Source organism: Pyrgilauda ruficollis, unplaced genomic scaffold (genome assembly GCF_017590135.1).
Source record: "Pyrgilauda ruficollis isolate IOZ18807 unplaced genomic scaffold, ASM1759013v1 scaffold19, whole genome shotgun sequence".
NCBI lineage: Eukaryota > Metazoa > Chordata > Aves > Passeriformes > Passeridae > Pyrgilauda > Pyrgilauda ruficollis.
The window spans coordinates 5,640,891-5,654,334 of NW_024518095.1; the positions used below are offsets into that span (position 1 = coordinate 5,640,891).

The 13,444-nt window shown below is 42.6% G+C and overlaps 1 protein-coding gene across 1 annotated transcript; it reads right to left on the reverse strand.

Moving 5' to 3' along the window:
• Positions 1-2,235: 2,235 nt before the first annotated feature.
• IL22 (interleukin 22) lies at positions 2,236-4,545 on the reverse strand. Its single transcript, XM_041465695.1, has 6 exons — positions 4,503-4,545; positions 4,170-4,418; positions 3,308-3,373; positions 3,069-3,212; positions 2,791-2,856; positions 2,236-2,374 (listed from the first exon to the last, which is right to left on the reverse strand). The coding sequence occupies exons 2-6, from the start codon at positions 4,362-4,364 to the stop codon at positions 2,261-2,263; spliced, it is 585 nt and encodes a 194-aa protein (XP_041321629.1). The 5' UTR covers positions 4,365-4,418; positions 4,503-4,545; the 3' UTR covers positions 2,236-2,260.
• Between the last annotated feature and the right edge of the window lie 8,899 nt (positions 4,546-13,444).

A 13,444-nucleotide genomic window follows, 5' to 3' on the forward strand; every position in this document is an offset into this window, starting at 1 on the left:
CTCCAGTGTGGAAAACTTGAGACTGATTTGACATTTCTGGGTAAAGCAACTCAGTAAGGACAGCGTAGAAGAGACCTAAAGGAAGTAGAGGAAGGAAATAAGTTATTTATCCATTTGTGATTTTACCAGCCAGGATCAGCAAGTATGTGGCTCATGGTCTGGTCTTTATTTGTCATTAAGGAACAAAACAGGTACTTTTAGGATAAAGTCATGTTATCCTGCCCAAAGCCACAGTCTTTATAAACTTCTAATGCAGACCAGAGAAATGACACTTGTATAATTCCTCTTACCATCCACTGACTATAAAGGGAGACAGATGTAGTTCAAGGAAAGACTGTATCTCAAAGGTCAGTGAAGTGAACTATACATTTGGTGTTTAAACTCCCTTCCTTTGCTGTCAGTTCTCACAAGTTTGAGTGATAAGAGAAAGTATGCTGGCTAGTAGCTCTTGACAACACCATTCCTTATTCCAGAAGAAAGGAAATACATATCCAACTGAATACATAATAAAGGCTAAATCCCTGAAAATGTAATGTGGTGCCAGATCCTGGCTGCCTGTCATTAATGGGCCACTTCTGCCTTGGTTGTGAACAGGTATGTAAATCATGTCTGGTGATATGCAAATGCAAGTGGGGGGAAAGTAAACCATGTTGAATGCATCTAGTTTGACAGGCAACAAGCATCCATCACCCAAATGCATCATATGCTGGTTTAATATGTGATTTCCCACAAGAATGCATTGTGACTTCTGTTCACATAAACTGTGTTCAAAATAGGTATGGATGGATGCTTTTAAATCCATCTTTAATTTGCTCTGGCTCAGGAACAACATTTTTTTAAATGTGGACATGATACTTGTTGCCTGATAAATAAATGGTAAGGCCTTGCTCAAGAAGACTTCAGCAATTGCTGGAATCTGCTATTACATATTTCTTCTGTCTTTCTGATTATTTTGTTGCTTTTCACTACTTTGGTCCAGTCACCAATTTCCCTGGCTACACCAGAGCAACTCTTTTCTCTTTCCAGGAGATTTTGTTGAAGGACATGACATGAAAATCACAGATTAAACAGTGCTTCAGGGACTTGGCAGTTTTTCTGCCTTGGAGTTTGTGTTGAGAACAGGCACCAAACATTCTCTTCTGAAGGGATCTCAGATCCCTGATGCTGCAGAACACCATTTGTGCTCAGTATGCTGTGGATGGGCAGTGGGAATGCAGAGCTCTGAGTTTTCATTAGCAGCTGCATCCAAGGGGACAGTTTGGGACTTTTCAACAGCAGCTATTCAAGGGGGGATCTTGTCTGTGTGTGTACCGAGGCAGAAACAGTGAACCAAACCAATGACTTTCAGGAGTGATGCTATTTGTCCCACCATCCCCCACAAGAAAGGCTGATTGACACGCTCCCCAGAAAGCCCTGGCCAGTGAGAAGTCAGAATTGCTGGCTAACAGTGAAGAAGCATAGCCCCAGGCAGAGCTTGCATCCTTTCTGGGCACAAGAATACAGCCACTAGTCCAGCAGCTCCACAGGTGAAATGTGTGTCATCTCCCTTGTGTTTGAAGAAAAGACAAAAAGCTCTACAAATGGCAATATTTGAGGACCAAAATATTTATTATAATAAATTAAAGTGCAAGCATTTATGAAATGTTCCATCTGCATATAAATATTACACAGCAGTGTCAATTTCTGGTAAAGCTTCATAAATACATTTCCTTGGATATTTTTCAATTAATCTATATAAATAAAAGTATTGTATAATTATTACCTTAAAATAAGTTACCATTAAATACAAATGACAAAAATGACTTCTGAAACAGTCTGAAATACCAACTTTTCAGTTAAAGGTCAGAAGAGGGCAACATATGCAAGAGAGATTTCCAACTAGGAGACTCAAAACATCCTGGCTAAAACAAACATCACATCAAAACATCACTGCCTTAAACAAAGCTGATTCATAGGTGTCAAATTTCAGTGTATAAAAGACAGAAATGGTTGCCTCATTCCTGTGGAGACAAGGAGGACAGAACAGTGCTTTTATAAATAACTAATGCCCTGGGTTGCAGTTGAGAGGCAATGTCCTGGAGTTTTCATTTTCAAAGAAGACAGCAATATGCACCCTGTCTCTGCCCACTTAGTTTGCTAGCTTTGACACAAGTGAAAAATATACTGCATCTGGGGGGAATGGAAATAGTTGCAGCTAATCAATTTGAGTTATTGCAAGAGATCTGCAGAGACATTTCTTCAAGCCTGATTCAGATTTTTTTCAGTTTTTCTTCTTGCTCCCTCCCTTCTTTGGGGCATCAGTACAGGCATTTTCCATGTAGTCAAACAGTAAATCCAGCTCTCCAATGGCTTTAGTCTTTCCATTTTCTCCCAACTAGAAAAGAGCAGAATGCAAATCTTAGCAACTAGTTATTTTTTTTGAAAATTGAAATTAGGATTGTCACAGAAACTGAATCAATAACTTACTTTCCTAATTCTGTTACACAATTCTGTTAGTGTCATTATATCACAAGATATAAACTAGTTTGTTCAAATCTAGACTAGCATATAAGTTTCCTGAAACCTAATTTTTTAAGGTTTAAATTACCATAACATTTGCAGAGAGCTAACAGGACCAGTGAGGGATGGCTAGAAGAGGAAATATCAGTAATCTATCATTAATCATTTAATGCCCTTGTAGGCTTCACGTCCTAAATAATCTCGAGTTTGTTTCATAATTAGGTCAGCCTTAATCCAGCTAAAGGACTGGGGTTTGAAACTGCTCCTTCTAAATGTTTGGGGAAAATGTACCTGTTCCATTTTGTTCTTCATTTGTTCCAGGTTCTTTTCAATGTGGTCTCTCTTTCCTGAGAATTGCTAAAATAAAGGAAACATCCAGATATAAGATGGACAGCTATATGCAATGATGTACTATTTTTTTCTTTTTCACACCTTTCTATTAACTCTGACTTTCATATCTTTGATCTGAGGTTTCCTTTCATATCGCTGCCTTTTGCCACTGCTTGTAGCATTCTGAGATTTAGGAGCAGCAATGGGAGTCGTAGGGAGAGAAACCCAGTGTTACTCACACAACTGCTCAGCTCTGAGGCCAGCGATGCCAAGAACTGTGCCACCTCCTCAACATAAGGGTACTGGCTCTTGACTTCAGTGAGGAGAACATCTTTCACTACGAGCTCCACAACCCTCTTCATCATGTAGCAGCGGTTGTTTTCCTATGTATGAAGGTAAGAGGTCATGTTAAATCAAGGCAAGAGATCATAAGTGCCGCAGAGGGATGCAAAGGGCAGGCTCCTCATGTAAGGCTTACCCTGATGTTAACAAAGAGCTGCTGCCCAATCAATCTGTTGTCCGTGTCCTTGTCTGAGGCACTGGCCTGAGAGGAAAGAAAGGAAGCGTCAGGTGGCGATGGAAACCTTACTTAAAAATTACTAATAAACCCAGAAGTTTTCATCAGCAATGAAAGTGCAGGTGAAATGAGGGAATGGACACCACAGTCTGTTACAGGTAGATAAGTCTGGACATCATGTCTGTTTCTCCCCTCAGCTGGGTGAGATTCAAGGTCAGTATCACAGGAAAATAAATAAGCCGAGGTCTGAACTCGTATCCCCCACCTAAAAGTCAGAAGTCGTCGTGGTTATGGTGACTAAACCAGATACTGCAGGTGGCCGACCTCACAGTGGCCCACAGCGCTGCTGGGAGTGCTCAGTGGTGCGCACCCAGGGAGATCCACCCATGCAAAAGCAGCCAGGAAACCTGCCCTAGCAGAGCACTGTAGGACACCTGAGCATCTGCTTGGCCGTGACTGGAGTCATGGACAGGCCCAGCTCCAAATGGCCTGAGCAAACTGAGAAATTTAATGTCATATTTCACAATTTACCCACTTTGGCACCAGCTGTTTGAAAAGAAGCAGCTGTGCTGTTCCAGGGGCTGCCTTTCCCCTGGGGAGCGGCAGGAGGAGAGGCAGCAGCTTCCCCTGGCTACACAGCCAGCAGGCAATGGACCTGCTCCACACACCCAAACTCTGCTTAACTGCAAATCCACAGTTTGTTTGTTTGTTTTTTTCTAGAGTAAAGTGGGGGAAAGAGGGAGGAATGCCAAAGGCTAGAAGCCACAGCACCAACAGAGTAGGTCCTCAGATCCCACCACGAAGAGAACACGGATGACTGTACCGTTTTAGCCAAGGTGTAGGTGCGATTCCTGATGTAGGGCTGCTGGAAGTTGATCTTCCTGAGCCTGCAGGCTTGATGGGCAGTGGAAGCCCCTTTCAGAGGCAGAGAGCTGGTGAGAAGAAGAGGGAGACAGCAACAGCAGCAGAAGAAAACCCATCCAGGGAAGCTCTTGGACAAGGTGTGCAGGGAGGCCATGTCTCAGAGTCTGGAGTTGTCCGTCCCAGCAGGCTGCAGACGTGAGGCTCAGCACTGATGTGAGGAGGGAAGGCAGCGTTAGCGCCAAGGAGAGCGGGTGAAGCAAAGTGAGAGCAGCACGAGGGCTGCAAGCCTTACCTTTGCTGTGATTCTTGGCATGCTCTGCAGGAGGTGAGCTGCACCTTATATAGGGCCACCAACACCTCTCTCAGCTTTTTTTTTTTTTGGAGTACTGGTGGTGAAATAAAAATGACATCAGCAAGTCTCTTACTTTCCAGTATCCTCTTCTGAGAACTACCTAACCACTTCAAAACCCACAAATACAACTTCAAGGCCATCACAGACTTTAGTTTCCTATAAAAAAAACCAAACATTAATGTGGGGCAAAGCAGGGGCTTTTACCAGGGTAGGAATCCTGAATTCTTTTTGCATAAAAATATTTGAGAACTGTATGAGTTTGTGCCTGTTGTCTTAATTATAATGCACTTATTTGATTGACAATTTGACGGCACAAAACCATCACATTTTCTGTGGTACAACACTGGTTTCACTGCTGCTGACTGGTGCACACAAGTGATCAGAGACTGTATCAGAACCAAAGCACTGACCACCTGTGGCTCCTACCCTGAAAATACCCTTCCCCACACAGTGGCCCATTGGAGTCACTGGCCATCTGCACATCACTGTGCAATCCCCTCTGAGGAATCAGAAACTGTGCAGGACCAACACTGCATTTATCACATGCCTGATTTCCAAATTCCCTTTTTCAAAAATGCTATCTGTATTTAAGGCTGTAATCAGGTATAATGACCAGAGCTGCAGTCATGTATCAGTCCAGGTGATTCCCATGCTCCTAAGGCTCTTCTGCTAACATGCAGGCAGTGCTGCACCCTCAGTCTGAAATACCATGCAGTGTTCCAAACAGGACACTGCACTCTTTAGACAGTAATTTGCAACCCATCTGTAGATGGTAATGCATGAGAACGCAGAACCGGTACGAATGTAAACTCCTGGTTTTCTAATACCCACAAGGTACACAGGTGACAAACAGGAGAAAACAGATCTAGAAAATCAAGGCTTCAGCACTGCCAGAGTGGATATCTGCGAGCACTGAGGGTGGGCATCTCTCTGGCTGGGCTCCATTCTTTGTGACTCAGATTCTCAGGACAAGAGCCATTATCAACCTAACCTCATGGTCTGAAATGCCCAGATCTTTTTCTTACACCTGAAAGGAAGCAGTTAAAAGCTGAGTGGAACAAAGGTTATTCTTTGGCCTCCTCTGATGCCTCTGCAGCAAGAATTTATCCCTCCATGTCTCAGTCCTTCCTCAGTTGCCCTTAGATACCTGCTACATCAGCACTGCACAGATCTGTGTCCTTGAAGCTGCGCCCTGGAGCCATCATCACCACCTCCTTTTCCATGCCCCTCTCAGGTGCCCATTCCCATGACCAGCCTCCAACAGCATCTTGACTGCAGCCGGCAGCAGAAACTGAGTCTGGACTCAGGGTGTCAACAGTCTAGTTCACACCCAAACGCACCACAAGGCTATTCAAGAATATATTTCTAAACTCTTTTCCACATATATTTCAACTGGAACTATTATATTTCATGCAATAGTTCCAGTGGGGGTACAGGTTAATGAGAAGATGAAAGGCTGAGTTTTACATTACCAAAGGACAGATGGTAAAGACCAAACTGGGAGAATCCTGATGGATAGGCTGCTTGGAAGTATTGACCCTCCCTGAAATGCATTTCCACTAACTCCTCCCCAGGTGTTAAACACAGGCTGATAACCAAAGTCTGCTTCTAATTGAGGTTTCTCCACCAGCTCGTCCATCAGAACTGAAGTCCCATACCCATAGTAGGAGCTGTGGACAGGCATTCAGATCCCTTGTCCTCTTGTCCTTCTGGCAGATGTTACCTCTCCATCCCTTTGGTCACCCACTCATCAGACACAGATCCAGCTTGCCTGACCTCTTTTTGTGGCTCCAATCCCATGGAAAGGGTGCATGACCTAAGCAGGTGCTGTGCTACGCCCATCAGTTCAAACCACTGTGAGGAGCACACCTTGACCCTTGTCCTGATGGATATTTAAACAAAATCAGGCAGATTAATGAGCAATTAGATGCTGAATCTTTCTTCTGCCCTTTCCTATGCAGTAATTACAGGATCTCTTTTGTCTTACTGCTCTTTTATTTGAAGCCATACACTGGGACATATCTATTTTCTTAGAAAACCTTAAGTTAGTCTCCCATCTGTATTGTTAGCCATCTCAGCCATGCTACTTTTTGGTTTTGCCATCATGTCCTCCTTCTGAGGCTGTTTCAGTTTTTCAGTTTACCTTGCTATTTTCCAGACACTGAGATGTTGAAATGCATATTTCAAGTTTATTAATTCATGTTTTGCAAATTCTGTTTTTATGACATTCCTAATGCTTTTGCATTATTTACCCGTTTGTTAGCAGCTGTGAGTTACAAGTATCTTTCATCCCTCTGGCTTACTCTGAGAATGGTCCAGCTCAAAGGCAAACAGGCAAGATGTTACTGGACACTAACACAGCAGACTTTACATTTCCCATGTCCATCAGATCATTCCCAGCCTCTTCCCTGGACTGTTAGTCCTGGATGTACCACAGAGCTATAGTGTAGCTACAGTCATGGCTTCAGTGATTCCTTGTAACACGTCAATCGGATTTCTTTGGAAGTGAAAAAATGCCTCCCATTCCCAGGGTCTTGTATTTCTGTTGAGATTGCATTGAACAAAGACTAGGCACAGCTTCCACCTCTTTTCACTGGCTCACCACACCCTGGATGGGAGATACACACCCAGAGATGCATCCCACCGATGGGGCTGAAAACCTGTGCTAGTGCTCCAGGATCTTACTCCAGTCCCCAGCTGAATTCCAGAAGAGACTTCAGTTCTGTGTTTTCTGCTACATTTTAGGAAGGGTTTATTTTTATTCTTGTTACAATAGACTTTTCAAAAAAAAGATCTTGAAGCATCATTTAGGGTGAGCCTCAGAGAAATTGCTTGGTTAGATTCCCCTTCTCAAACTGAACTGCACAGGAGAGATCAGTGGAAGGAAATCTGCCTTTCATTTAAAATGTGGTACTCTGGACAAAACCATCACTGGAGGGTCTTGCTTTGTGGAGAAAGAGTAAACTGGACAAAATGCATCTGAAAAGTGAGGGGAAAGTAATTTCCCTTTCTTATTTTATGATTTTTAAATAGGTTTATGATATTTTTAATATTTAAGGCTAGTAGCACTGTTTAAAATATGAAACCCTTACAAGAAAATAGATGTCCTCTGCTTTCATTTTAATTAAAACCTACCAAAGACCTTTAATCTTCTATAAAGTACTCTCTGCATTTTTTTCAAATATAGTTAATTAAGGAAATTATTTTGAAATTGTTCACAGGTCACTTTTTCTCCCTGTTACCACCCCAAGAGTTAAGTGTCTGTCCTATCATTTAACTTACCTATAAACTTTTGAAGTCTAGGAACTTCCCTAATTCATTAAGAAACCATAGCGGTAAATATTCTCGACAATGACTTGCTGACCCATTTTGAAGACAGGATTTTTTGAGGAGGACTGGAACTCTGCATCACATCTGCTTCTAAAGCCACAGACACTTCCTTCTGACTTTGAATGAGGTCACAGGTGAGCAACCAATACTGTAAGTTGATGTTCAGCTGCTGTGTATCAGCAGCAACATACTAGCATGCAGGAATTCTCATGGGCTTTAGTACATTTTCAACCAGCCAGGATTATACTGCATTATTGGAAATGTCAGGACTGGCCACTGGGCTAGAAACTCTGTCAAGAGTGGGCATGTGAAAAAGTGAGCCTGTGTCCTGTGCTCTTGGATCTTTTCTTTGGCAATGATATCCTCCCCCCTTAAACCCTTGTATGAATGGGCCATAGGCCATGTAACACCAAAAACTCAGCACTCAGTCTCAGGTTTCAGGTCACACTCATCCCCTCATTTTGCTCCAGCTTATTTGTGAAGCACTCAGATGACACATCCATTTTATCTCAGTCCTTCTCTGCTTTTGTCCAGTTTCAAACTTCCAAAGATTAAAGTAGCCTATAAAATTGTTTCAGCTCAAGCTCCAGTAAACTTATTTTAATAAACTCTCTGCCCAGCAATGAAAACCTCAGTAATGGAAATAAATTCTTCCCTACAAAACTTAAAAATAAGCTTTCCTGTAATCTAACCATTCCTTATGGAAACACAGGCAAGTGTCTTCTGGGCACAATCAATAGCAATGGCAGCAGGGATTCAATTTCTACAGAGGAAATGGTGCCAATACAGAGACTGGGAGAGGACATTATATTTACCATTCTATTTTTGCTTGATTTTTTTTCTTTTCTTTTTGTGTTTTGTTTGTTTGTTTGGGGGAGAGTTGGGAACAAACCAAAACCAACAAAACAAAAACCACAGCCATACACACACAAAACAAACCCAATCAAAACAAACAAACACACAACAAATCCCTTCTGTTTTAAATAACTTTATTCTCAACAACATTCATATAGTGGAAATACATGAGAAAGCAACCTAGAGATATGTTGAGACAACACTATATTGCTGCTACCAATGTTCTTAATGTGTTAATACCATGTTATTACCAGGACCACTGAGGTGGTAATTTCTACAGCAGTCCCTAAATTATTAACTAATTAATTAAAAAAAAAAAAAAAAACAACCCACCCTGTGTCAATGTAACTGCAATAGATCCTAGACCAGCGGTCTTGCTTCTTCAGAAAACTCCTGCCAACATCAGTAAAACATAAAGAAGTTTTAATAAGACTTATCAACAGCAGTCAACACTCAGTTCACACAGAGGGAAAAAAGAGAATTGAGACCATGTCAGTGCACATAGCCTCACAGCACCAAAGGCACCCCTATTAACCCCTTCCACCAGACAGCGACTCTTAATACAGTGTGTAAAGTCACAAACATATTATAAGATTATCACTTTATATAGTGACCTACATGTGTCCAACTATGTCTTGCAAACAGTCACATCAGGTGAACTGAAACTTTTGAGCTTCCTGTTAATATGTGGTGTGGTTGCACAGCCATGACTCAGTAACATGATGAAGTGGAATTAATGACATACTGTAGCACAAAGAAAACCACTCTAAATGGGAACAGAATTTTGCAAACTGGCTTATAATTCAAAATCCAGTAATAAACAGTTACTCAGGTGAAGAAATAGCCCCAGCACCTTGGTTGACCAAGTACTAGCAGTTTTATCATGTAACAGATTAATTATATGAAGCTATTTTGAAGGGAAGTAATGCTATTGAAGGTGAAGCACTTGTGCCCAGACACTGCCCATGTACCAGCACTTCCCCTGACACTCTGAGCCCAGCACCTCTGAGAGTGAGCCCCTGGCAGCTCAGTTATTCACTACAGCAGAGCCATTAGAGAAGCTGACAGCTCTCATGTCACTAACAGCAGCTTTCCAACTTGTGTCCATCCCCAGGAAGCCAACAGCCCCAGCCCTTCCCCAGACCAGGGTTCTGCTATTGACTATCCCCCATGAGAGTTCTGTGAGTCAGTGAGTTTCCTCTTGGAAGAAAAACATTGCCAAGAATGTGAGACTTATAGGGTCAGAAAAAATAGCTACAACATAGGAATGATGACGCTGTTTTCTTGGGTTATCTGTTTTTAGCTATGTGTCATGTAAGCTAAAATACACAAAGAGGCTGGAGCCAGCTTCCCACTGGAAACACAAATAAGCATTCCTGACGAGAGCACCATTCTGGGAACTCACAGGCCCACTCTAGCTGGGGGAGCACTGAGCCTCAGCAGGTTTCTCTAGTGCACACAGACAACCTTGCAAGACCTGGGCACCCAGCTCTCCAGAACAGGGTGCATCTGCAGATTAAGTTTGTGTCACAACAACCCAGTAACCAGAAAGGGGCCTAGAAAGGAGAAATCCAAAAGTAAATGCTTTCTGGGTCTTGCCAGCCATTCCTATTGTAATTCACAACCTAAAATAGGTGCTTTGGAGACATCCCAGCACGTGACAGTATTATACACAAAAACACCTTGAGTTTCAGAAAAAATTATACATGTATACATACATATGTACACACAGTTGTAATTTAATCGCAGTCAGGACTAAGCCCCACTCAGACATTCACCCAGTTCCCACTGGAATGGCATGGGGAAGAGAATCAGAAGAACAAAAGTAAGAAAACCTGTGGGTTGAGATAAAGACAGTTTAATAGGTAAAGCAAAATCCACACACGAGCAAAGCAAAATAAGGAATTCATTCACCAGTTCCCAAGGGCAGGCAGGTGTCCAGCTCCAGGAAAGCAGGGCTCCATCACACATAATGGTTACTTGGGAAGAAAAACACTATCACTGCCCAGACATCTCCTTACTTTCTTCCTCTTCCCCAGCTTTATATGCTGAGCGTGACACCACATGGTGTGGGATATGCCCTTGGTCAGTTGTGTCAGCTGTCCTGGCTATGCCGCCTCCCAACTTCTTGTACACCCCCAGCTTACGTGTTAATGGAGTAGGGTGAGGAGCAGAAAAGGTCTTGATCTTGTGCCCAGCAATAAAGAAAACACCTCTGTGTTTTCTTTATCACCAACATTATCTTCAGCACAATTTCAAAACAGATCCCCATACTAGCTACTATGGAAAAAAATAACTCTGTTCCAGCACACACACACATATGTATACATACACAGAGAGTATATGTGTATATCAGATTTAAACACAGTTAAAAGGAAAAACTCTGAGGTCCACTTGAAACCTTTACAGGTTTACCTTAGTTACCTTGGCATAAGGTTACCTGCCATAAATATAATGTCAGTCACATTTACAAAGCTGACATGCTTTACTAGAAAATATTATCATGACCTCAGAAGAAAGTGGGGAGTAAGAAGCTTGAGCTGTTCTTTGCGCCCTCCACTGAAGAACCATCAATACTAAGCAGGATCTGCTGCCCCGGCTGTACCACCCAACTCTCCCTGCAAAGAGCAAGCTCTTGGCAAATGAGTGCTCTTGCTCTTACACTTTTAACAGAGTCCACGAATGCAACGAGCGATCCAACAGAAGCTGTGAAAGCTGTATGTAAACCAGGCCTCGCCTGCTTTCCCAAAGGAAAAGTCAGTCTTCACACCAAGCTCGTGCAGTTCTCGGTCCTCCGCCCTAACTTGGCACCACCCAGGAACACCAAGTGCTATCCTTCAGTTTCCCAGGCACAGCACATTTGACATGCCAAGTTCAGGCTTCCTCAGTCACTCCACAAGCTTCTCTAGGACACAGCCTGCGAAAGAGAAACCTCACAAGGTCAGCTTCTATCCCACACAGATGAACTGTAGGAAATACTAGTATATTTAGAAAGTTCATTCACATTTCTACATGGAACTCCAGATGCCCAACACAATATAAAAATTGAATCGAAAAACAAACCCAAACTTGGATTTCCATGAAACTGGAGTTCTCTTCTTACCTACCATCCACTGATTGTTCTTCAGGTTTCGCTTTTGGTGTGATGAGTGCTATTGTGATTAATACTTTCCCACTGGGTTCCAGTGCACAAAAAAACCAAAGAAATGACTGCACACCTAAAAGTTAACTACAGCTCTACCATACTATTCTCTCTCCTCCAGGCTCCGGTCTGCAAAGGTCTGGATAATTGCTAGAATCGGGACATTCATTTTAGGCTACTGACAATTAAAATAACTGTTTGGTTTGTTTTCTTTATCACACAATTGTGTGCATCTAGGTAAAGAAACCATTTTTCTTCAGGCTTCAGTAAAAATTGGTCAAGTAGGTCACAGCAAAACTTCCACTTGCATCAAATAGTGACAGGGCTCTTTGCTGACAAATTTTACCACATTGTTAAAGAATTGTTGTGACACCAGAACATTAGGTGTCAGCTCAGCCTTGCAGAACAGGAAGATGGAATGAATCAATAAGGCATCATGCAAATAAGCACACAGTAAATTGGTCAAAGAAGCCATCTCCAAGTACTACAGATTTGCTCATTGAGTATTATGGATTTGGAAATCCCTTTTTCTTCCACTGTCATCTACCAGAGAACAATGACACCAGAAGTCAGATAAGGAGAACGTATTAGTACCTGGGCTCCAAGAATTTTTGAGTGAAGAAGAAAGCTGGTGGCTGGTAAATAATTTCATTTCCTTTCACCTTACTGCAACACACACTGGGTTTTGAGCTGTGGCCCTTGGGTGCAGAGGAGAACTCCAGCTACCTGACATTGGTGAAGCCAAACTTGTTTTCAGAAGGTTGTTACCATACAGGAATCCATCAGCAATTCAGTAGATGTGGATGTATTAATCCAAAAAGGCTGAAAAACCCCTATATAACATACTCATAGTGATTAAAGTATCCCTATAAGACTACTTACTGAGTGGCCTTGTGACTAAATTCATGCTGTATACGCAAAACCAGTTAGAGAATGAGAGAGTAAGCTGAAGTAAGTTGGAAGGGACCCCCAAGGATCACCAAGTCCAACTCCTGGCCCTGCACAGCACCATTCCCAAGAGTCACTCCACATGCCTGAGAGCATTGTCCAAATGCTTCTTGAACTCATAGACAGGTTTGGTGCAGTGACCACTGCCCTGGAGAGCCTGTTCCAGTACCCAACCACTCTCTGAGTGAAGAACCTTTTTATAATATCCAACCTAAACCTCCCCTGACACATCCTTAGGCCATTCCCTTGGCTCCTGTCACTGGGCACCACATTGAAGAGATCAGGGTCTGCCCCTCCTCTTCCCCTCACAAGGAAGTTGCAGACTACAATGAGTAGTCTGCAACTCACCTCCCCGACCAGCTGGTGACAAGTTGGGAACAACAGCTGAAGACATTCAACACTTACTGACTGGGTCAGTTATTACTGTGCTGGTTTTGTAAATCTTGACCTTGAGTTGACAAGCTCACAAGGTTGTTTATTCCTGAGATACATCTCCTATTGGCAATGGCCTTCCTCCTTATTTTTCTAAAGATTCCTTGACAGAAAACTATACACATCCAGTGCACAGCACACACTTGTAATTATTAATAAAGGGTGCACTCTTGAA

What these genes read in the sequence shown, in the direction of transcription:
- IL22 (XM_041465695.1), bottom strand. Translation starts at nt 4,364, where the DNA reads ATGGCCTCCCTGCACACCTTGTCCAAGAGCTTCCCTGGATGGGTTTTC. An exon ending in AGCTCTTTGTTAACATCAGG is followed by an intron (nt 3,213 to 3,307) that starts GTAAGCCTTACA and finishes CTTCATACATAG; the next exon opens with GAAAACAACCGCTGCTACAT. An exon ending in CCTCAGAGCTGAGCAGTTGT is followed by an intron (nt 2,857 to 3,068) that starts GTGAGTAACACT and finishes CCTTTATTTTAG; the next exon opens with CAATTCTCAGGAAAGAGAGA.